The 23,849-nt window shown below is 31.8% G+C and overlaps 1 protein-coding gene across 1 annotated transcript in view; it reads left to right on the top strand.

The window, feature by feature from the left end:
- LOC140674594 (transmembrane protein 114) overlaps positions 1 to 23,849 on the top strand; it is a 352,543-nt gene that overhangs the window by 109,041 nt on the left and 219,653 nt on the right. The window contains exon 3 of the mRNA XM_072908242.1: positions 13,651 to 13,897. Coding sequence (XP_072764343.1) covers positions 13,651 to 13,897 — 247 coding nt within the window. The remainder of the gene's footprint in view (positions 1 to 13,650; positions 13,898 to 23,849) is intronic.

Genomic DNA, 23,849 nt, shown 5'->3' with positions numbered 1-23,849 from the left:
ATAAATAAATGCATATATCTTAAAGTCTTAAATAAAGAAGTAAATAAATCATTGCTAATGCAAGAAATAATTACTTGTATATGTAATACAATTTACAAATATTCGTAAACATACAAATATTATATAAGTTAGCTTGCATACACACTAATATATTTATTTCTTACCTGATTAAACTATTTAGAAAGTGTATAACCACTTCTTTATATAAATTTCTTTACGTATAAGCAATTAGCTGATGTCAATTTATGTGCGATAATAGCCCTTACCTGTACTGTCAAATTTATATTTATTGTGTGCAATAGTAGCCCTTAATCTGTACTGTCTTGTGTGCGATAGTAGCCCTTAACCTGTACCACAGTATAAGTAAGAACAGTAGGTACACACTGTGTCGGTGCCTTTGATCTTTATGACAATCATCAGCCATGTTGTTGATTGTGCAAGGGCGCTTAATTTGAATAATAGAAACTGCTTGACAACTATTATTGTGAAAATATATGTGTCAAATGCCTTAACAATGCTTGAATAGATTTACCATTTACTTTATTAATTATATTTTAATTAATATCAAATATGATTAATATAATTATGATATAATTTTATTAATATTATTAATGTAAAATAAAATTATAAGAATAAATATTATATATATTAATTAAATATTAAAAGCAAAAATATATAGTTGGACACATTTGAAATAAAAAAGACATTTTATTTATATATAAAAATATAGAAATATATTGATATATAATCGATAAATTATACATCAATAAATTGATACATTTATAAATATAAATATAAATATAAATATAAATAAGTAAGTAAGAAAGAGGCAATAGGAGCGAGGAGATGTGAATCAAAATTATAAGTTTTTTATATAGGTGATGTGTCGCAGGTATATTGACATTAAGTACATTAGTAGCATTCTATAAAAAGACGAAAATTATAATAAAAATCTGATAAATATAAATACTTCGAGTAGTAATATTAATTTCGATACTATTATACTTGTTGGAAAATTTCAAAATTAATGAATATGAAGGTGAATATCTGAATATAATTTTTTGTATTTTTTCCACAATTTATGGCAGTAGATATATACACATATATATATATATATATATCATTTTTATTGAAAAAATATATTTAATAAAATTATAATTAGGTTATATCAGTACTGCTTGCCATAGACATGCTGCTAGCAGACGACAGTCGCCATATTATTAGTTGTACAAGTCGCCATAATTATTTACCAGCTTTTTGAAAGAGTGTACCTACTGTTCTTATTTATACTGTGCCTGTACTGTCAAAATCTAGAAGCGCTGCTAGTCGCGTCGCTAGCGCAATCTTATGTCGAATGCGTCAACCGTACAACTGACTTTGTGCTTCCTCATTGGCTAGAGACCTGAGCGACGATGACGACGACGATGATGACGACAAAGGAGACGTTTCTTAATGAAAATTTTTCATATTTTGACTTTGCATCGTAATAGCTCCGTTCATAGTACACGTACAGCAAAAATAAAGACACATTATATAAATCAAACTCAGGCTATCGATTAAGCCTAGTTAGAACTTGATCCGTTCAGCAGTTATTTTAAAAATGTTAAATCGTATACTCTCAAACGACCGTCTCACGTAAAGAGACACGGTGTGTCCTTTTCTTTTTTCTTTTTTTTACGAGGACTTAGCTGAGACATTACCGTGTCTCTTGATATTGATATACACAGCTTTCATTGGAATACAGAGTTAACGCTTTCGCTTTCAAAATATTTATATCCCTGATAATGCAAGATCATGTAGACATTAGTTGAAGATAAAGATCTCAATTCAGAGTCATGGCTTCTTGACTTACGTTATATTAACAGACCTTACGTCATTCGGGGACAGCAACTTCTAGCTTTCTTAAAAGGTCTTCATCGTGCAACAGGAAATAAAACAAGATTTTTCGATGAGAATAGTTAATCAATGATGAATTTGAATCATTTTTTCCTGTATCAAAACAACAATTTCTGGATTTATTTTCTTATTGTGACAGAGTACTTTGTTAAGGTGGCTACAGGTATATCAATAAAAAGAACCTTATGATGTTCTTATATAAGATGAGACAAGAACTTTCTGTCGACTTTTTGAAAGTTATGTTTCAATATTCGAGTAGGCAATCTGTAAGTCTGGCCATCGCTATTGTTAGACAAAATCATTAATGTAATGCTTTGTTCCTAGTAATATCGGATTTAATGCTATTACACGGGAATAGTATATAGAAAGACATGTCATCTTTATTAATGAATTGTATAACTTAGAATCATAAATTCTTCGAGTCATTGCATACTTTGATGATATCTATATCTATAGTCCAAAAAGTATCTATATTCCAATTTTCGTGCCCTTCGACAGTCGTATAGTGTATGTACATAAAGGACGGCATCTATTTAAGCCTGTTTTAATAGTTACACCATGTTATATACTGGACATACAAGAGCCATATTTTTCGGACAGTTAAAATAATGATGTTGCGATTCTTCGAAACGAGTTTGAAAGAGATGCTAAGAGAATGAGAGAAATAGTTTCGAAATAGTGACATCATGGTATTAGATAGGGGGTATCAAGACTCCACAGTTACTTGCTTGTCATGGTATTCGATAGAAAATGCCAACGTTTCTTCGATCAGGAGAGTGACAACTTCCAACAGAAAAAGCAAATGAGTCGCGGCCTAGTCACAAAGACAAGGTGGATTGCGGAAGCTAGGAATGGCCACATAAAAACTATTTTTAAATTCTTTGACAATTCAATGTCAATTCAGCATCTTCCAAATATTAGCGATTTTTATCGCATTGCTGGTACTATAGTTAACAAGTATTATCCTCTCATAAATATGGAAGGAACTGATGTTAATCTAGCTCAGCGATTTCTTTAAAGAACAAGAAAACCGAATGTGATTCAAGCACTGGTAGAAGTTGACAACTTGTATACAAGAAATGGATTCGTCTGAATTCTGAACATGTACCTGACTTTCCTGTACTAGATTTCAGATCTGAGAAAGTTAACTATTGGTATATCAAATTCATTTAGCTCCATCATATATACAAGACAAACTGCAAAGGGACAACGCAAAAGAATTTTAAATTGAAATACTAAGAGATGCAGAAAGAATACCACAAACTGGATTGATAAGAGTTAGAGTCTATTCACGATTCCGTAATGCAATAAAACACCAATTATGGATCATATTAACTTATAATGACATTGAATAAGATGATAATAATAATTAAGAGAATCAAGTACAAGGTTATTATTGTACATGTAAATCGGGAGCTCGAATTCTCGGCACATGTAACCAGTGTATTATGGTTTCTTCGGTAGGTATGGCACGAACCAAATATTCAATACCCCTGAATAAGATTCATTAATATTATCAATGATGTTGGAAATAGGTCGCGGCAAGAAAATCCTTTGCGTATTGTAGAATTATAAAATAAATATTTATGGTCTCATATATTCACCCGCAGAGCACTATTATCAACTTTTAACCTCTCCTATAAAAAAATGATTCATGGGCGACGCGGCAATGATAAATATTAATCAGTATCACTTAAACTACAAAATAGTAAAGTTAGAGCTAAATATACCGGAAGCCATTTTACCTAGGTTTTTGCGGAGTCTTTTTATTCATACCTAACCTAATTTCTGTTTTATTCAAAAGTTTCCGTTAAATTAGTTTAAATCAGTGGCCTAGTTTACACTGAGCACTTAATACGCGTACTAAGTACTATATCTATACTAAATCGTTTAATACGCACGGTATAAACGCTTATGGCTTGTTTGAGTGCGCTCTGATCTAATCACGAGTATCAGACCAAGTTGGTGCGCATATCAAAAGATTTCTCCAAAAGTCGCTGCTCGTTTTGGATCATATCAGATCATACATACTACTATTACTTCGTAACTTTTTCTTCTTTTGAAATCTTTCATAACTTAAAAGTGAAAATGAAGGGCGCAAATTCGACAGAAAATAAAACAAGCACATTTCTCGAATTAGTGATAAAAAAGAATTTTAAACATAATAGATGAAAAGAAACATCAATATATAAAGGTATTGCTGATACCCGAAATGCAAGCAAGAGTTACGAGAAAACTGCAGAACAGATGAAATTGAAATTAAAAAATTTGAAAGTAGCATATTTTAAATACAAAAGAATTAATAATGTATTGTTAATATTGCAGCTCTTTCAACGTGCTTATTCTATAACGAATTACAGTTATTATATGGAAGCAGGCTAAATGTCCTGGCAGCAACAGCAATGAAATAGGAATTAACACTGCAAAAATGAATAAGGAAGAAGGTATATATTGAATGAAATTATATGTAATTAGCTACGAAAATACAATTTATACTCTACCAATTATGACTTATATGACGTATAATTCAATTGATTTTAGTTAACCACAAGAATGACACGAATTGTACAACAACTGAAGAGACTGATGAATTTGTCATGTTCAGACTCGAGAAAGATGAATCTGTGCAAGGACGCGATTTATCAGTCTTGGAACTCACTTATCGTCTCAAATGCTTCTAAGTGGAATGAACAGTGCCTTAGACTTGTCAACGACTTTGAAGATTCCTTTAACTAACAATATGTCAATAAGTCGTTCGTCCGATAATCCTTTTTTGTAAAGGTAAGGAAATTAAATCCTTGTTACAGAGGACAGGACTTTGTGTGATTTCGGATTAGGGAAGCAAGAACGTTGTTAATTAATTAAATGAATTATTAAATTAAAAATTATAATTTATTTAAAAAATTAAACAGAAAATGTGTTCTTAGCACTTGTTACCAACTTTATGAAGATTTATGGCATTCCTAGTACTTGTTACCAACTTTATGAAGATTGTATTTGACTAGTTTCATTTTATATTATATTGATTAAATATTGCTTAACGACAACATTTGAATATCAATAACAAAATACTCTTTATATTCGTTCGTTCGTTCTGAAGTCTTGTATAAAAAAACACGTATTTTTTACAGTAAGTAAATATTAATTAACACAAAGTCTAGTTTATTTATATGGTATAATACATAAGTAACCACAAAAATAGGAAGAATGTACAATATAATATTATGATCTGCGGTAACATAAAAAGAAATACACAGATACACACACACACACGCACGCACGCACGCACGCACGCACGCACGCACGCACGCACGCACGCACGCACGCACGCACGCACGCACGCACGCACGCACGCACGCACGCACACGCACGCACGCACGCACGCACGCACGCGTGTTGTCTGGTTTTTTATTCGCTATTGTTATTTATCCATTTAGACGAACACTTTAATAAGAGTATCTTTATTATATAAAAAAAAAATTTTAATAACAGTTTTATACGAATTCTCAAAAATTCTTTTTATAAATACGTAGAATGGACATTTTTAAGATGTCAAAATATAAATGTATTTTGAACGTCCAATAATGTATATTCTTAAAACGTTTATATTATATCCATTTGGACTAAATAAAAATTAAAATTGGACGTCCAATGGACATTTTGTGCTATCTGGGTTGAGAGTTAATTTGTGTGTTACTCTAAAGTTAGGAGTAACACTCATATTAGCACTCAATATGAGAATAACACTTAAGTTGAGGGTAACAATAAATTGAAAATGCAGTTCAATGAATGAACTTAATCTGTACTCTGAAAGAAAATGTTAGTTTAAGCTATTCTTTAATGGTCACAAATGAATAATACACTACCAATGAACATTTTTGTTAATTAATTGTTCGTTGTGACCATTAAATAAAAATATTAAAATATATCATATATACACTAAATAGAAGCGTTCATTAAATAAAAATAAAATTGAATAATGTTTTTTTATGAAAATTATTGAATAATGTTTTCTCATAAAAATAATTATTTATCTCAATCTTAAGAATAATACTCAATGATTTAGGGTTTACACTCATCTATTGAGTGTCATACTCAAGTATTGAGAATAAATTTTTGTGTTTACACTCAATTTGAGTGTAACATTTAGTCATTGGCTGTACGCATTTAATTTTGTAGTGTATACACTCAATTTTGAGTATAAACACTCAATTTTGAGTATAAACACTCAATTTTGAGTATAAACACTCAATCTTGAGTATAAATACTCAAATGTTTGACTATAAATACTCAATTTTCAGTAGGAACATTCAATTTTCAGTGTATACACTCAAAGTTGAAGTGTATATACTCAAATTTGGGAGTTTAAACTCTCAAAATTGAGTGTTTACACTGAAAATTAAGTATAAACATTCAAAATTTAAGTATTTTTTCCGTAAGGGTAGACTTGGAGGAATTTGCTTTTCGATAGCGAGTCTCAGAGACTTACGTTTATTGATATAGATCTTTGTTTATAAATTTAATCTTAACTAATGGAGAGTTTGGTATAGTCGACGCAAGTTATCATTTGTTGTTATATTCTGGAATTTTATCGCAAGCAGATGTAAGGGTGATCTGTTAGGCGAGCACGTGTGATGTTATCTGTTGTATCGATTTCCCTTGTGGTTTATGTTTATCTTTAGATTATTGTTATGATTCTTATTGTAAGTAAGAATGTTTATGACGATAAAACTAATAAAAAATTTACTTGTCATTAGATCATATTTTAGAAATTATTGTCACTCTATAATCGATTTAGCATCTTGATTTTTTTGACATACGAAAAATATAATTTAATTTTAATTTTTGTTTTTAAAGTTTTCACAGTATTTTAATACTAAGCGTGAGTGTACGTGTTTACAAATTATTAGAAGGAAATTAATACAATAAATAAGAAATAAAAGCTTTTGAGGTATATTATTATTAAAATATTATTCTATGAAATAAATTTTTTGTTTGACTTTCCTGATAATGTTATAATTTTTATATTAGTTTTATGTCTTCATAAATAAAAGCATATATTTCTTCAATTGTATGAAAATATAAAGGAGTTAGTTAAAAAATTTACTTTTTTTATCTAACTCTTGTTACGTTGTACGGTTATTTAAAAAAGAAAGAGTCTCGTTCCAGATTTCGATACAAAAAGATTTCGATGAGCTTGATTCTAATATTCTGTGTAATAATTGTTCTTATAAAGACTGTTGCCTTCTTAAAAAAGTCTCCTTTTATTGCATGTGCGCGAGTGTAAAAGAGAAAGCCGAATAGTTGTGTTGCGCGCGTTTGGAAATAACGATATCATTCCGCGGACGCAACATTTTGGGGGCTCGTCCGGGATTATTCAAAGTCGATCACGATAGTCTTAACGAACGTGTAGTGTTCCGAGAAGAGTGAGGACGACGAACACGCCAGTGAAAACTCGTTCTCATGCCACGGGGACGGCACCTATAGAGACGGATCGACAGAGAATGCCCTGGAAGCCGTTCTGCTTGAGCTGCAGCAGCTGCGCGAGGAACGGCGGCAGGAGTAGCAACATTTCCGCAACGAGTGGCCGTACGACGCAGAAACGCGAAGCAGGGACGTAACACTCTCATATCGAAGTTTAATTTGCGCATATGTATATCGTTCTTTTACATTTAAACTAAATACTGGTAAGAAGTGTCGTTTAAATATCAACTGGTCAAGGATAATCAGTAAAACAAAAGCGATCTCATGAACTCTTTTATCTTTTTGAATATCTAATAAATTGTTCATAACATGTTAACGATCATCAAAAGCGACAGCGAGCTCAAGTAAGATTTAACATCAATGAGTCCCAAAGTTCTTGCATGATGGACTTTCCCTATTTGTAATATAAATCACGGTATATCTCACAATAGAGACAAAAATTAAAATTAAAATTTATGTATGTTTTAAGGACGACTGTCAAAAAAAAGCAAGATGCAATATGATTACAAAATGACAATTATCTCTAAAATATTATCTAATAATAAATATTTTTTTATTACTTTTTGATCGTCATAAACATTCTTGTTTAATATTATAAGTAAAAAAATATGGTTATGATACATAAGGGTAATATTATACGTAATATTGACTAATAAACTGTAGTTTGAATTAATGCGTTTGTTTTACAGTATGATTAGTACGAAATATACAAAATATACAAAATATACAAAATATACGAAATATACGAAATATATGAAATATGCAAAATTCATTCTGTACATACATTGTACTTCTCTACAAAGTAAATAATATCAATCTAATGATTTTTTACGAAATTTTACGAAACGTTTTTGTTTAAAATCTGATGATATAATTTATGGCTCTAAGTTATACAATAAATGACTTGATAAATAAGTCACTTTAATATTTATAAACACGAAACTTTAAAATCGGAGCGACTAAGAGCCGAATGCGGATGGTAGTGCGCTGATTTCGCAGAAAAATTATTTTCTGCGAAACTGATAAATACACAGCACATATTTTTCTTGGTATATTTACCAAGATCTAATTATGTTTAAATTTTCATTTTTGAGAATTTTATAAATTCCTCTTTACTTCCTTCCTCTCAAGAGATTTAGGCGAGAAAAATATCGGGGCGAAGTCGCTGAATCGGGAATTGAATCCGAGTCTATCGTTTGTCGACATTAAAGAGCCTTACTTATTAAGTAACTTATTAAACTTACGCCGCGCTGAAAAGATCGGATTTTCAATAGATTTATAAACAAATAGAGAGAGATACCGGTGTGGGATTGAATAGTTCAGTGGTAAGAGCAATCGCCTAGCAAGCAAAAGACTTGGGTTCAATTCCCGATTCAGCGACTTCGTCTCGATATTTTTCTCACCTATGTCTCTTTGGGGAAGGGAGGGGAAGAGTAAAAAAGGATTTATAAAATTCTCAAAAATGAAAATATAAATATAATTAGATCTTAATAAATACACTAACAATAAGAAAAATGCCTTATGCACTTATCAGTTTCGCAGAAAAATTATTTTCTGTGAAATAAATGCACTACCATCCGCGTTCAGCTCTTATTGTTTTAGTCGCTCCGATTTTAAAGCTTCTAAGTTATTTGTTTGACACATATGTTAAACTTAAAGTTTATGCAAATTACATGTTGAATATATTTCAAAACTTATATATCAAAAAGTTCAAAAAGTTTTTAAACCTATATCTTAAGTATATAAATAAAAATTTTCTTTTGCGTATACATATAAAACATAGTTTAAGGTCACATACTCTGTGAAACATTATAGTACTGATAACGCTATCTATCGACAAATATATAAGACTCAAATTATGCATTTAATATACAGGGTGTCCGGTAATTACTGCTCGATCTCTCTAGGGCAGATAGAGTAGGTCAAACTAATGGTCAAAGAACATAAAAGTTCTGTACCATTTTATAATTTGCGCAATAATTATTAAACTATTAATTAAAAACGTTCAGCAAATAATATTATGATATATATACACTGGACAACAAAATTATTGTAACAAAAATTTATACCATCACATAATTTCAGATAATCACAACTCTACGAAAAATTGTGTTATTTAAAAACTTTTTTTTATTTTGTAGGTTAAAGCCTCTACTTTAAGAAGCATTTGTCAGATTTTGAATTTTTCCTTCCCCCCCTCCCGCCTTCTTCTCAAAAGTAAGAACGTGTTCTCGGAAAATTTGCATAGTTTGACGCACTCCACGGAGTGAAATAAATTTTTTTCAAAAGTATCATAATAATCATTGTAAAATTTGGACTTTTCCTTGCAAATTAAAAGAAAATTGAGATCGATACGATTTTTCTTCGCGGACTGACGTATCAAAGTGACCTACACATTTTTGTGCCTGTTGTCGCCAACATTAGCATTATCCGATACGCACCACGGGGTGGTTGTTGGACGATATACAAAAGTCTCCAAAATATTCATTCGTTTGAAAGGAGGGTGTTAAAAAAAGCCGATTTTTGGCCCCCCTACGGAACTTTAGTTTCACCGTAAAAAGTTGTTGTTTAGGACCTGCATGAATAGGAAAAAATAGTCCTACATCCCAGAAATGGGAACATTGATTTTTTGAGTTTATATCGAATTTCCTTGTAAAAGCCAAATATTCGGATATTACACCAAAATTATGAATCAGATGTACTACAAAGGGTTTTTTATTTATAATTAATATCTGAAACACACTGCCAAAATAGAAAAAATTCAAATTGAAAAATAATTGATACAAGATAGCTAGTGAAAAATTGTTTCAACCGATGAAATTGAAACCATATTTTACCACTCTTAGTCAAATCCAGAGACAACGGCGAGAACGTGGTGGTTACTGTCTCCATTATTTTTAATTCTTTTTATCTTTTTTCTATTTTTAATTTTTTTTACCTTTTTTCTGTTTTTAATTTTCTTAATTATTTAATTTTTTATTTAATTTTTAGGTAAAAATGCATAAAAGGTAACACCTCTCCGATTTTCTTGCTACTTACATATATTATTCGGGGAATTGTTCTGACAAGGGAACCTCTCCAACTGTAAATCTTTGATTTTAATGAATTTTAAATATTTTGTAATTTAGGTCAACATAAGAGACACATATTTTTTTATACGTGCCCATACGGTCATTAAGGGGATGAAACGCCCCCTTGAAAAAAATTAGTTTTTATTTTTTTGAGCGAATATTGTCGAAACGGTAAGAGATATAAAAAAAGTTTACGATAAAAGTTTTATGGTTTTTAAAACTGTGCAATCAGATTTTTCGAAATCCCCCTCCCCATCCTTAATTTTTGAAAATTTGTCTTATAGCAAAACTTATAGTATATTTAACGACAAATTCAACCATATATAATAAAGTTGTATTTTGAAAACCCATTTTTCAAAAATAACTTTATATCGTTATATACGCGCGCCTTATCTGTATCCGCCTCAATGCTTATGGCAATATTTATTTGTTTTGGTATTTTTCTTTTACAAATGTTTTAAATGTTATTATCTGTTACTCTTTACACACACGCGCGCGCGCGTGTGTAACAAAGTGTGTGTGTATGTGTGTGTGTGTGATTCATTAAAAATTATCCGATTTATGTTGTGTTTGGTGTCATTTTAATCGGAAAAATCTCATTAATCCATTAAAATTATTTTCAAATCGACAAAATGCGAAATAAAAGTTTTAGTTTTTATTCAATAAGATGTTTATATTATAGATAAGATAAGATCTCCACGAGACTGGTGAACCGTCGAAAGCGAGAGAGAGAAACGAATAAGGAATAAGCAACATGAACAACATCAAAAAGTTGTCTTGTTCGCGAGCATTCCTTTATCCATTGTTTTTCGTATCATAAATTATCTTACTATAGAAAATAAAACTTTTTTATTTCGCATTTTGTCGATTTGAAAATAATTTTAATGGATTAATGAGATTTTTTCGATTAAAATGACACCAAACACGACATAAATCGGATAATTTTTAATTAATCAATAATCGTAATTACGAATATCTTTCTAATTAAATATTCAATTTATGTTGTGTTTGGTATTACTTTAATCACAAAAATCTCATTAAAATTATTTTCAAACCGATAAAATACCCAATAAAAAAATTTTATTTTTTATAGTAGACGACATATGTATAGATGACATATGTATAATACGAAAATTGTAGTATGTATCGACATTTTTTTTTACAACATCTTACCACAAATGTTTATTTATCTAAAAACAAATTAATTTGTTTTTAGATAAATAAATATTTGTGGTAGATAAAACGGTAAAATTATACATTAAAAAAAAATAATTAAAAAAACGAGAAAAAAATCGGAGAGACGGGAATCAAACCTTAGTTCGCAGCGTGATACATACGGACCGAAAAACCCGAGCTACGCCGCCTTTACGTTTAGTAGTATAAAGTCACGGGTAGAAAAGGAATATCGTATTTTTTTAAAATAAATTTTCTCGAAAACGGCTGAGGGTTGCGCCCTATCCCTTTACTCAAGTACTTTTCTAATAGAGTATTATATTTAAAAAAATTCCCATCAAAATCGGTGACCCGAAATTCGCGCCCTCTCCTTGTAAGTCCCGCTCAGATACCGACCGACCGAACCCGAAAACACCCAAGCACGAGACGCGGTCTCGAAGCCCGTCGAGAAACCGAACTCCGACGACCGAGCACGGAGACGTCCGACCGAGGCAAATTTTTATTTTCAAAAATAGCAAACGTGATTGTCTTAGAGGAAGGGGAATTCGCACGATATAAAACCAGCAAACACGCCGTGATCGAGACCAGATCTTCGAATCCAGTTCTCCGAGACGGGTTTCGCCTTAGAGAACATACCAGAATCCAGAAAATCTAGAAAGCAACAGCGGTACAGTGTGCTCCACCACTGCCGAGAGTTCTCGGCGCTTCCGCGATTATCCTTTGTGATATCGACGCAGAAACGATTTGCGAGTGGAGAGTACTCCGCTTCGGTCGAGCGTTCTCGACAATCGAAACTGCACCGAACAAAATCACTCTTGTTCCGACCGTCCAGAAACGGAAGACCTTCACATCTCGGGGTGAAGAGTGTAACAATCGCGTGTAGCAATCAGCTGATTGCAGCGTCCGACGGCCGGCGATCTGGAACAACTTTTGGTCATTAAAGTAACGTTATTTTAAGGAACACTTATTCCTGACGTAATTATAATACATTTTCTTCTTTACCAAAATTTTATTTAAAGCATAATTTTATGTTATAAGATAAAATAGTTAGAGACTCATGCGACGGTAATCACTCATCGGACGGTAAACTGCGACCGCGCTCGCGGTGCGTCGCGCCGCTTCTGCCTGCCTTCTGTACTCGATGTGATTTACTAACTATTTTTGCTTATAACTCAAGAACTACGCTTCAAATTAAATTTTGGTAAAGGAAAAATTGTCTTAAAGTTGTGTCAGGAATACGTCATTTTACGGACGGAAGGTTGTTCTGGGACACCCAGTATATATGTATATACAGGGTCTCTCATAACTAACGAGCCAACGCTCGTGAGCGGGTAGAGCGGGTTAAATGGAATAGAAAAGTCCTGTACCATTTTGCGATTTTCAGAATAATTATTGTGAAATTAATTTACAAATATCGGCAAATCCGGCGCGAGTATCAGCCTGCTGCAAAAAAGATGGCGAGAAGGACGGTCCACCGCTAGGCCGGTCGCTAAATAATAATCGCTAATCTATTGTTCTTATCAACGCTTCTCGTCAATGCCCCTGGTAACCTAACCGCGAAGCAATGGCACACACATATATATATATATATATATATATATACATATATATATGTGTATGTGTAAATGCTTTAAAGAAATATTGATATTTGTAAATAAACTCACATAACACGAAACATCTTGGAAATATCTTAAATTTTTTGAAATATATGACAAAATATTATGACAAAATTAATAGAGATCTAAGAAAAAGTTAAGACACAAATTTATATTTAAATTAAAAAATAAGTTTAACTAAAAAACAATCATGAGATATAAATTAAAATCTTTTCACATAATAATTTACAATATAAAAATGTACACACGCACGCACGTGCACACGCACGCACGCACGCACGCACACACGCACGCACGCACGCACGCGCACACACGCACGCGCACACACACATACACACACACACACACACATATATAGTAGTTTAAAATAAAAGAAATATATAAATATTGATATATTAACATTTTTCTAGGTTATTTTTGAAAGACGAATTCTTCTGGGTTGTACTGCTCTTGTTGGACTGTCAATATGCATATGGTCCGTGGCTATAGGAACTGATTATTGGTTCACACTAGAATCACCAGATAATCAAGGTTTACCTTTGGGAGGTGCCGGTAAAATTGGGAGAAGATTGATTTATAAACACACGGGTCTTTGGAGAAGCTGTATCATCGGATTGATGCCCAAATTGGAAAACTCTACAAATTTAGCGCATTATGGTATGACTTATTTTTTTACAAAATATAATAAAAATATTTAATACTACGAATATAAGGCTCTTAATGTTTACAAACAAGCAACTAGAAACTTGGCGAATAAGAGCCAAACGCGGATGTTAATACGTCAATTTCGCAGAAAAATAATTTTTCTACGAAATTGATAAGTGCACAAGGCACATATTTTTTTGGTGTATTTACCAAGATTTTTTTAAGAATTCATTCTCATTTTTGAGAATTTTATAAACCCCCCTCTTTACCCCCCTAAAGAGAGCAGACGATTAAAATATCGGGGCGAAGAGTAATTCTCAAAATAAGAATTAAATAAATCTTGGTAAATACACCAAGAAAAAGATGTGCTTCCGCGTTTGGCTGTTATTCGCCAAGTTTCTAGTTGCTTGTTTGTAAAAATATTTTTTTAGAAGATTAAAATTTACTTCAAATTTTGTAAATATGATTTTATATATAATTATATATTTCATATGATACTTTTTTATAATTTGTAAGATAAAGGAAGACAATTTTAATGATTTCATATAAAGAAATTGCTTTTTTTATAGACAAGTTAAAGTTTTAGCATGTGGAATGTCATAATTTTTGGAAGACTGTAATTTCGTAAAAGTATGTTTTTGTGGCATCAAAAAAGAAACTAATAATATCAAGAAGAAAAGCAATAAAAGTCAACGTAAAATGTAAGAATGCAAATAAAAACAAGTTTTTTAAATAAAAAAACGTCTTAATTTAAATGTTTTGGCCCATCTTTGGACCATCTTTAGCAATACAACATAAGAATATTATAATAATATAACACTCAAAAATACGCAGACACACAAAATATATTAAGTTTCTTACCAGCTCCAGACATTACAAACAAAAATATCGAATGCGTGCTCAAATGTACTTCCCAATATAACGCTATAATGACAAAATTGAAAGCAAAATAATAAGAATCAGAAAGAAACATCACAGAAACGCAATATATAATTATGATAAAGCGCACACATTTGTCACTCAACGCGTCGGACTACTAAAAACAACAAAGTTTGACGCTGTCTACAAGTCACCAGTAATAAACTCAAATCTCTAAAAAATTGAGACAGAAAACGTTTGCGCATTGTTACGTGCCGCAACTCGCATTCCTAAACATTTACGATTTCCGTTCCTAAACTAAAACCAACAAATAACGCCTAAACATTTATGATTTCCGTTCCTAAACTAAAACCAACAAATAACGCCTAAACATTTATGATTTTCGTTCCTAAACTAAAATCAACAAATAACGTCTAAACTAAAACCAACGAACCTTTTTTATTATTTCCTCAAATTTCCCGACCTACGAACCGATAGGAAGATCCAGGAGATAATATATACACATATTTACTCTTTACCTTTTTCCTTTTTTTATTACTTTCGAAACACGCTCCAATCATCACTTTCGAAATTAAAACATATTCGATTATTGGTCGTTATTTTCACGGATTCCGAAATTTTGTTCAACCTCCACAAAAGACCTTTCTTGTATTTTATAGTTAGTTTCACAATTATTCAGTAGTTCGAAGTCGTCAGTCTCAGAGAGAACACCTTCGACGTGTAACATTGTGCCTAATAAAGTCTTATAACCAGATAACTGCATCTTTTTATTCATTACGTCGCGTTCAGCACGTAACAGCATACATATTAGTTATAGTTAAAGTAATTTCGTCACATTCATTAGATTAAGAATTTGTATTTTCTTTTTTGATGTAACTATTAAGGATGCGTTCCGTTTCACGCATAATGCGCATAGATAACATAGAGAATCGTTCCATTTCAATCAATGCGCGCATTGATAGCGCACAGAATTTCCTAAACCCCCACCACTTCTCGCGCATCAACTCTGCTACCACAGCTCAAACGTGAAACGTTTGATGTGCAAGTTAATGTGCCCGCGGAAAACAAAAGTCTTCCTATGGTGTGTTGCCTCTAAATACTATTATTTATTTATTATTCTTAAATACTATTCTTGAATAATCAAGAATAACTCGCTCTACATAATCTGTTTTTCCACAAATACCTCTCCACGCATTTCATTAACAAATAATATTGCATATAGTATTTCTAGTTCTGAATTTAAAATTATCTTCATCTTCGTTTTCACTAGATTCACTATTACTGATAATTTCGTTATTAAAATAATTATATATTAATAATAATGCGTTAGCTAATAATTTCTGATCATTCATGGTAGCATTCATTTTTGATTCATAAATGATCAAACGCATAGTGAATCGTTCCGTTTCTAAGCGCGCATTAAGCGCATTAACGAAACGATATCAATGCGCGCAGCATTTGCAGCGAGTTTGATCTTTGCGTTCAATGCGTGAAACGGAACGCACCCTAAATGACTTTTTATTAACTACTATACTAATTGTATATAAAAATTTTTTTGCTCCTATCGCCATTTTTTTAGTGTAATCTAAATAATTAAATAAAGAGAGAACATCTCAAAGCGCGTTTCTTAAACTCTTAACGTATTTTCGATAATAGACGTATATACATTGTTGCGTTATTTTGAAAAATTGTTACATATTTGATCATGTAATCCGTGCGGGACCATGACGCGACGACAGGTGATAGTGTAAAGACGGATCGATATCAGATCGATAACGCCATCCGTCTGCGCCCTTCGAATCCTTGCTAATCAGCACCTTACCGTACGTAATGATATGTCGTACCGTGATAATAGAGCCATGCATACTCTCGCGATTAGCCTATCATTGCGGGGTACTACTGTGTCAATCATCGATTGACTGACACAATCGATGATCAAAGAGCTTCTGTTTTCTTCTCCGGTGCTTTCGCTCGATAGAACAAGACTGAGCACCGAAAATAATAGACGCGCATCACGAAGTCTATGTTGACACCGATCTCTGCTCAACTTACAAGTTTTGTGAGTTATCTACGTTGCCAAATGGGATAGTCGTTTAGCGCATTAACGTCAAAATAATACCGCATACGTTATCAACAATTCGCAGGTCGATCACGCTATCATTGCCTCCGCTACGTGAAAACTCTCGCGAAGGATCGTGTTCGGTATTTTGTGGCGACCACAAGCTCTCCTAACCCCCGGCTTTCGTTCCCGCTTGCGAGATATCATAGCGAATCAAACATTCTTGTGAAGAACAGACCGATAGTGTGCGAGTGCATAACCTTACGGACATTACACGGTGGTATATGGAGAGCTCGCTCATTTCAAGGACGAAGTAACCAGTGCGATATCGTCACACTTTTGTTACCGACGAATTATGACTCAGCGATCGTTGTTTCGGATCTGTGATAATTTTACTAACGGAAACGTGTTACGGATTCCATTCGGTCCTTGTGTATAATAAATATGTCGTGTTAATTAAGAATTTTTATCTTATTATTTTTTTTGTGGTGTCATTTGTCGCACATGTGCCGCACGCCGTCTCTCTTTCTCTCTTTCGAGAGAATCAGTTATCGCGAAACAATCTCGCATATGCATAATGTAAGCATTCTGTATCTTCCTATCAATTGAAATTTTTTTGGTGTCTAATAAAAGCACTTCCGACACAACTTTTACTTTCTCTTACTCGAAAAAGGGTCTGCATTTAAATTTCTGTTAATATGATTTTTATGTTCATTAATTCTTGTTTTCAAAGTCTGACCGACATTACGAGTTATCACAGTTTTTACATGCAATTTTGTACATCACATTGTTATGTAAAAAATTCGGCAAAACATTCTATATACTATTCCGCGTAAAGAATTTTTGGCGGCAGTCCGGCTTGTGTTCAATTCGACATTTTTTAAAATTTAACCCTTTCAATACCAACGGCGACTATTCAGTCGACGTCCGCGTAAAGCCCGTGCTACACTACATATTGCGGACGCGGATTGGGTTGAGATTGCGGATTGGTGGATCGGAATTCAGCCATCAAGGCGAGGCAGCTTTAAATCCGGATTGCAAATTGCAGAATAGGTGACTCTCTATTAGTTGAATTTTGATCCACGATCCACAATCTCAATTCGATCCGCGTCCGCAATACGTAGTGTGACACGGGCTTAACGAGCTGTGGATATCACCGCCGTCTATAGTCGGCATTCACGTAACGAGTTCGGTATTTTGCACTGATTTTGCGGCGCTTGCAATAATTATTGAAATTCTCTATTTTATACAAAACAACGGCTTTTACTTTGTTGTGTTGTATAAAATAAAGAAATTTTTATTTGTTATTATAGAAAGATTATAATAAAGAGTCTATCAGTTGAAATTATTAACAAAATTTGGAAAAAAGGTATTAAAGTATCAAGTAATTTTTTTAAAGTTTGAAGTTAATTATTTATTATAAGAATAAAAAGCATTTAAAAATAAAAGAAATTATATTTTAGATCTTCAAGATGTTTACAAAAAATCTAAAAAGAAATAAAATCGGAAAATTAATCAATTCTGAAGACGAATCGAATGATGAAAATAAAATTATTCTACCATTTCACAAAAGAAGACGGATAAATATTCTTAAATAAATTATATTTATATTTATATTTATACTTTCATTTTTACTAAATTACTCAATTTTAATTTAAATTATAGATATTTGGCTCGTTTACGTCTTGTTATTATACACTTACTATCTTAAATATTCTTAGTTCCGACTCAGAAGAAATGAATGAAACTGAAATTCAGAATAACACGTCCTGTGATATCATATGGACTTTAAACAAAAATTTTTACCCAAAAATTCATGAATTCACATCTCTACATTCAGAAATTAAAGCAAACGTAAATAAATCATCAAGAATCATAGATTATTTTAAATTTTCTTTTTTAAGAATTTGTTTATTTTATTGTAAGTAAAACAAATAGCTATTGCTGTAAGAAGAATAACAATAATATAAATAATCCTGTCCAAAAAGAAATGACGCTAAATAAATTATATTGCTTTTTCTCTCTGTCTTTGCTAATGACACGCAATAAAAAATTATCCTTATATAAATATTGAAGTAAAGATAAAGATTTTGCGGAGCAATAGCTTCGGTGAAGTAATGAGTAGGAATGGTTATTTTTTTATATTACAAATGTTACAGTTCAATGATGAGTTTGGAGATAGTTGTGACCGTTTGAGAAAAATATGTAATGTAATTGATATGCTACGAAAATCGTCTAACGAATCTTTTCAACCTTTCTAAAAGTTATGTATAGATCAAAGTTTATTATTATACAAAGGGAGATTATCATTCAAACAATACATTCCCTCGAAAAGGAACAGACTTGGAGTAAAGACATTCATTCTGTATAATTGTAAAACGGGATATATACAGAATATAATTATTTATACTGACTCAAACACTACAATAAATGCGGAATACAAAGATATTGAAAAATCAGAAAGAGTAGTATTATCTCTGCTAAAACCACATTTAGGAAAAGATCACACTGTTTTTGTAGACAATTGGTATTACAGTCCTACCTTATTCAATCTGCTACATAGAAATGCCACGAACGCATGCGAAACTGTAAGAAAAAGACGAATGTGAGAAGAATGTCGAAGATGGAAGAACGATTAAAAAAAGGAGAAGCGTGCTTTAGGTCACTTAATAATCTTTTAGCGATGAAATGCGCTAATAAAAAGGAAGTATATATGGTTTTCACAATGCATATACCACAATTTGCAGAAGTAACTAAATGTCTCGGAAAGGAAGAAACCATCTGAAAGTCTGTCTGCTCTGTAATCGACTATAACTTTTCAATGGATACAGTAGACAAAACAGACATGGTGATCAGCACTGTCGAGTCAACATGTAAAAATCTAAAATGGTATCGCAAATATTTTTTCCACTTGTTGGATATTTGTGTCTGGAACGCCTATTGCCTCTACAAATAGAAAACGGAAAAACCTATATCATTGGCACATTTTCAATTATAATTAATCAAAGAAATATTTAAAAAATATGATAACAATTCAACACATCATAATAACAAAACAGACAATAATATTCTATTAAAACTAACATAGAGACATTTTCCCTCAATTTACAAATCATCAAGAAAAAACTGAAATCGACGATTTGTCGATTATACAGTAAGAATGATAAAAGACAGGAAACGAGATATCAATGTGAAGATTGTGATGTAGACTTATGCATTATTTCTTGTTTTAAAGTGTATCATACGAAATTATATGATTAGTTGTTGTTAGTTGTGTTATTATTAGTTGTGTGTTAATTGTTATAGATGATTTTTATTAAAGTTTTATTATTTCATTGCTTCTACTTAAATTGATTTATTAACTTTAATTCTATTAAAATTATGTTTTTAATCAACCTAACATACATTATTTTATAAGATTAACACGTTCAATTTTGACAATATAAACTATAGATGAATGCGTGACACGCGTTGCCAGTTGAATGTAAACATATTTCACTCTATTTGTAAAGTGAGCACTTGCAGCGAAGTCCACGGTACAGAGAAAGCTTCTCGCAGACACGTACGCGGTAAGGAAAGAGTTAATGGCATTTTTTACCAATAAACATTTAAGACGCCCATGTGCTCTCCGTTGCTTTTTAGAATGACCGATTTAACTATGCAGGATTTGGGGAATAGAATGATCAAAGATCTTACGTTCAGTTTTTCGATTTAGATCAATATGTTGATGATGTCGGGTTAACAGTCCTGGATAAGAATGGATAGAATTTACCCACATTCGAAATGGCCACGTTTATTTTACACACGTTTGAAATGACGACGGAAAATATTGCACAAAGTTCCAAATTGCCACGTTTGGAATAACCATGTTTATTTTGCTCACGTTTGACCACGTTCGAAAGGCCACAAAGCGAGGGACAACCATATCGCCCTGTGTTTCGGATGCATAATAAGGTCTGTAATTATATGGTTCCAAATAGGTTTACGACTATCCGCGCGAAGCGAGAGACAACACATATTATGGCCATTTCAAACATGATTATTCCAAACGTGGCCATTCCAAACGTGGTCATTCCGAACGTGGCCATTACGAACGTGTGCAAAACGAATGTGATTATTCCGAACGTAGGCAAAATGAACGTGGACAAATCGAACGTGACTATTTTGAACGTGGCCATTCCGAACGTGGCCAATTCTAACGTGGTCAAATTTAACGATGGCCATTCTGAACGTGGGTAATTTGGACACTCCCTCTTGATGAAGGTCGAGGTACTAAATTAATTTAACGCATAGCACCAAAAATTATAATTTACGACGGAGGAGGGAGCCGGCGGTAGATTAAATTGATATTATTTTTATTTTAAATAATGTTTGTTTCCATAAACCGACTTTCTCGGTAAGATATCTGAATTATGAAATTATATCTTGTCACTCTTTTTGTCACAAGAAAAGCACAATGTTCCGCCTGATTAATAAAGCGTTTTGGCTGCCGTATCCAATATTTCTAAAGAATTTTAAAGAATTTGGAGCTTGTCATTAATATTTTTAAGGAAAATGGATATCCGTTGTCGTTAACTTTTGATACATATGCTCTAAAATATACTTAGAATCTTATTTGTAAATAGTCAAAATAATAATTGGAATGGTACTGTAGGTAAATGCGATTAATTCCCCTGATTTTTATATTTTAATATTCCATACGTATCGAATTTTTCCAAACGGTTAAGTCTCGTGATCCATGATGATACCTGGATATAAAAATGTCATACACGGGCATGAATAAATTACGTTCATTTATTCAAGTATATAATGTAAGAGTAGGTAGGGCCCACGAGGTATGATGTCGGACCTGTAGGTAGAGACAAGATGTCGGAAATATAAGACCGTTCACGCCAGTCGTTTGTGTGATTTCTTGACTAAATAACCTTACGTAAATTAGCTCTCTTACAATAAGAATGTTTTATCCAATTTTTTTACATAATAATGTGTATACAAAATTTTATGCGAAGATTGCGAGGTCTTATATATGGATCAGACGAGCAAACTTTTGAAAACAAGAATAAAAAATGAACATAAAAATGATATTAACAGAAACACTACACAAAAATATGTTACGGATCACAAATTGAATAATCACGAATTTGACTGGAATAATGTAGAAATCTTGGATCATGGGAAGCCCTTTCTGAATAAGAGACTTGTGTCAGAAATGATGTTTATTAGACGTCAAAGAAATAGTTTAAATCGACAGGAAGATATAGAATGCTTACATTATGCATACGGCTATTGTTGAAAATATATCAAAAGTTTAAGAAATTTCGCGCTTTGAGTTTTCTCTCTCTATTTAATTATTTGGAGATTTGAATTTATTACCGACGACTTGTAGATAGTGTCCAATTTTGTCATTTTCACATGTGCGTCTGACGTATTGAGCGACGGTTGTGTGCGCTTTGTTACAATTTATATTGCCTTTGAGATCTGTAATGAGTTTCTTCTTGGTTCCTATTGTTTTGCTTTCAGTTTTGCCATTATAACGTTACATTGGGAAGTGCATTTGAGCACGCATTCGATATTTTTGTTTATAATATCTGGAGCCAGTAAAAAACTTAATATATTTTTTTGTGTCTGCGCACTTTTAAGTATTATATGATTGTAATATTCGTATGTTGTATTGCTGAACATGGTCCGAAGATGGGCCAAACATTCAAATAAATACTTTTTTTATTAAAACAACTTGTTTTTATTTACACTCTTACATTTTGCGTTGATTTCTATCGCTTTTTTTTCTTGATGTCAGTCTTATTAATTTAGTTTTTTTAAGAACTATAAATTATTATTTTTAAAAAAGAAACTCACATTCCCAAATTCAGTTTAATTTTTGTTTATAACACAGATCAGCAAAATTTTACTATTTTTGCGATCAGAAAAGAAGAGTCGTTTCCTTAGTTTTTTGTAAGCTGAATTCAAATTTGCAAGAAAAATGCTCTAATGATAAGATTAAAAGAAAAATGTGATAAAAATATTTCAAAAATACTTTTGGACCATTTTTGAAAATTCGTAGCTGAATTTGAATCTAATTTGCGAAAGATTTTGAAAAGACTCAAATTAAAACTTTAACATTGTAATTTAATATAAAAATGTAAAATTTTTTTAGCATTGGTATCATTGAATTTGTAGTATATTTTGTTTCTAGAAGTGAATATAGTTGCAGTGTCAAGTAGAAAGATTGCTCCCTGTGAAACTATTATAAAAATTTCAATAGTGGATATAATACATAAGAATAAAAAATCATATTTCGTAAAAAATTATTTATTTGATTTGTGTAAATAATTACTATTTAACCATTTGTAAGAAATAAAGATTTTTTTGAAAAACTGATTGCTAAGAAGATAGTGGTTTTGCAATGGACCAGAATAAAGCAATCATCATATTTTATTCTATTATACAAGTATACACCAACTTTTAAAAACAAACCGCATCTGAAATTTGATGGTGCTTGCGGTAAAAGACTCGATATTTTCATATTAAAGTACAATGTTTAAGCATTAATTAAAGTCTTTTTTGAAATCTCTAGAACATATCTACTTTATTACCTACAAAGTTTTAAAAATCTTCTAAAACGTGTTTTTGGGAGTTTCAATATTCAAACATTTTTTTTTATAAACTTGATTTAATAGAATATTTTTACTTGTATTTTTACTACAGATTCATATTCAGCACACAAAATATTACAAGAAACTATTCTTGTTTTCCAAACCACAAAAAATCATGCAGACCTGTGTAATTAATGATCAAAGTAAACTGCTATTTTGCTGAAGACATAGTATTAATCTTTTGAAAATAATCAATACAACAAAAGTTTATATAATAAAAAGAATTAATTATTACTTACACAAATTGTTCTTATATGTTTTCTCATATCTTAATTATAGACTCTTCTTATAGATCATGTGCTTGATATAACTTTATAAAGTATATCTAATGATGTTGGATTAATCTGTCAAAAAGTTAATCGGTGAAAACTCT

Source organism: Anoplolepis gracilipes, chromosome 16 (assembly GCF_047496725.1).
Source record: "Anoplolepis gracilipes chromosome 16, ASM4749672v1, whole genome shotgun sequence".
Taxonomy (NCBI): Eukaryota; Metazoa; Arthropoda; class Insecta; order Hymenoptera; family Formicidae; genus Anoplolepis; species Anoplolepis gracilipes.
The sequence above is the reverse complement of the archived record's forward strand: the minus strand, read 5'-3'. Positions and strand labels throughout refer to the sequence as shown.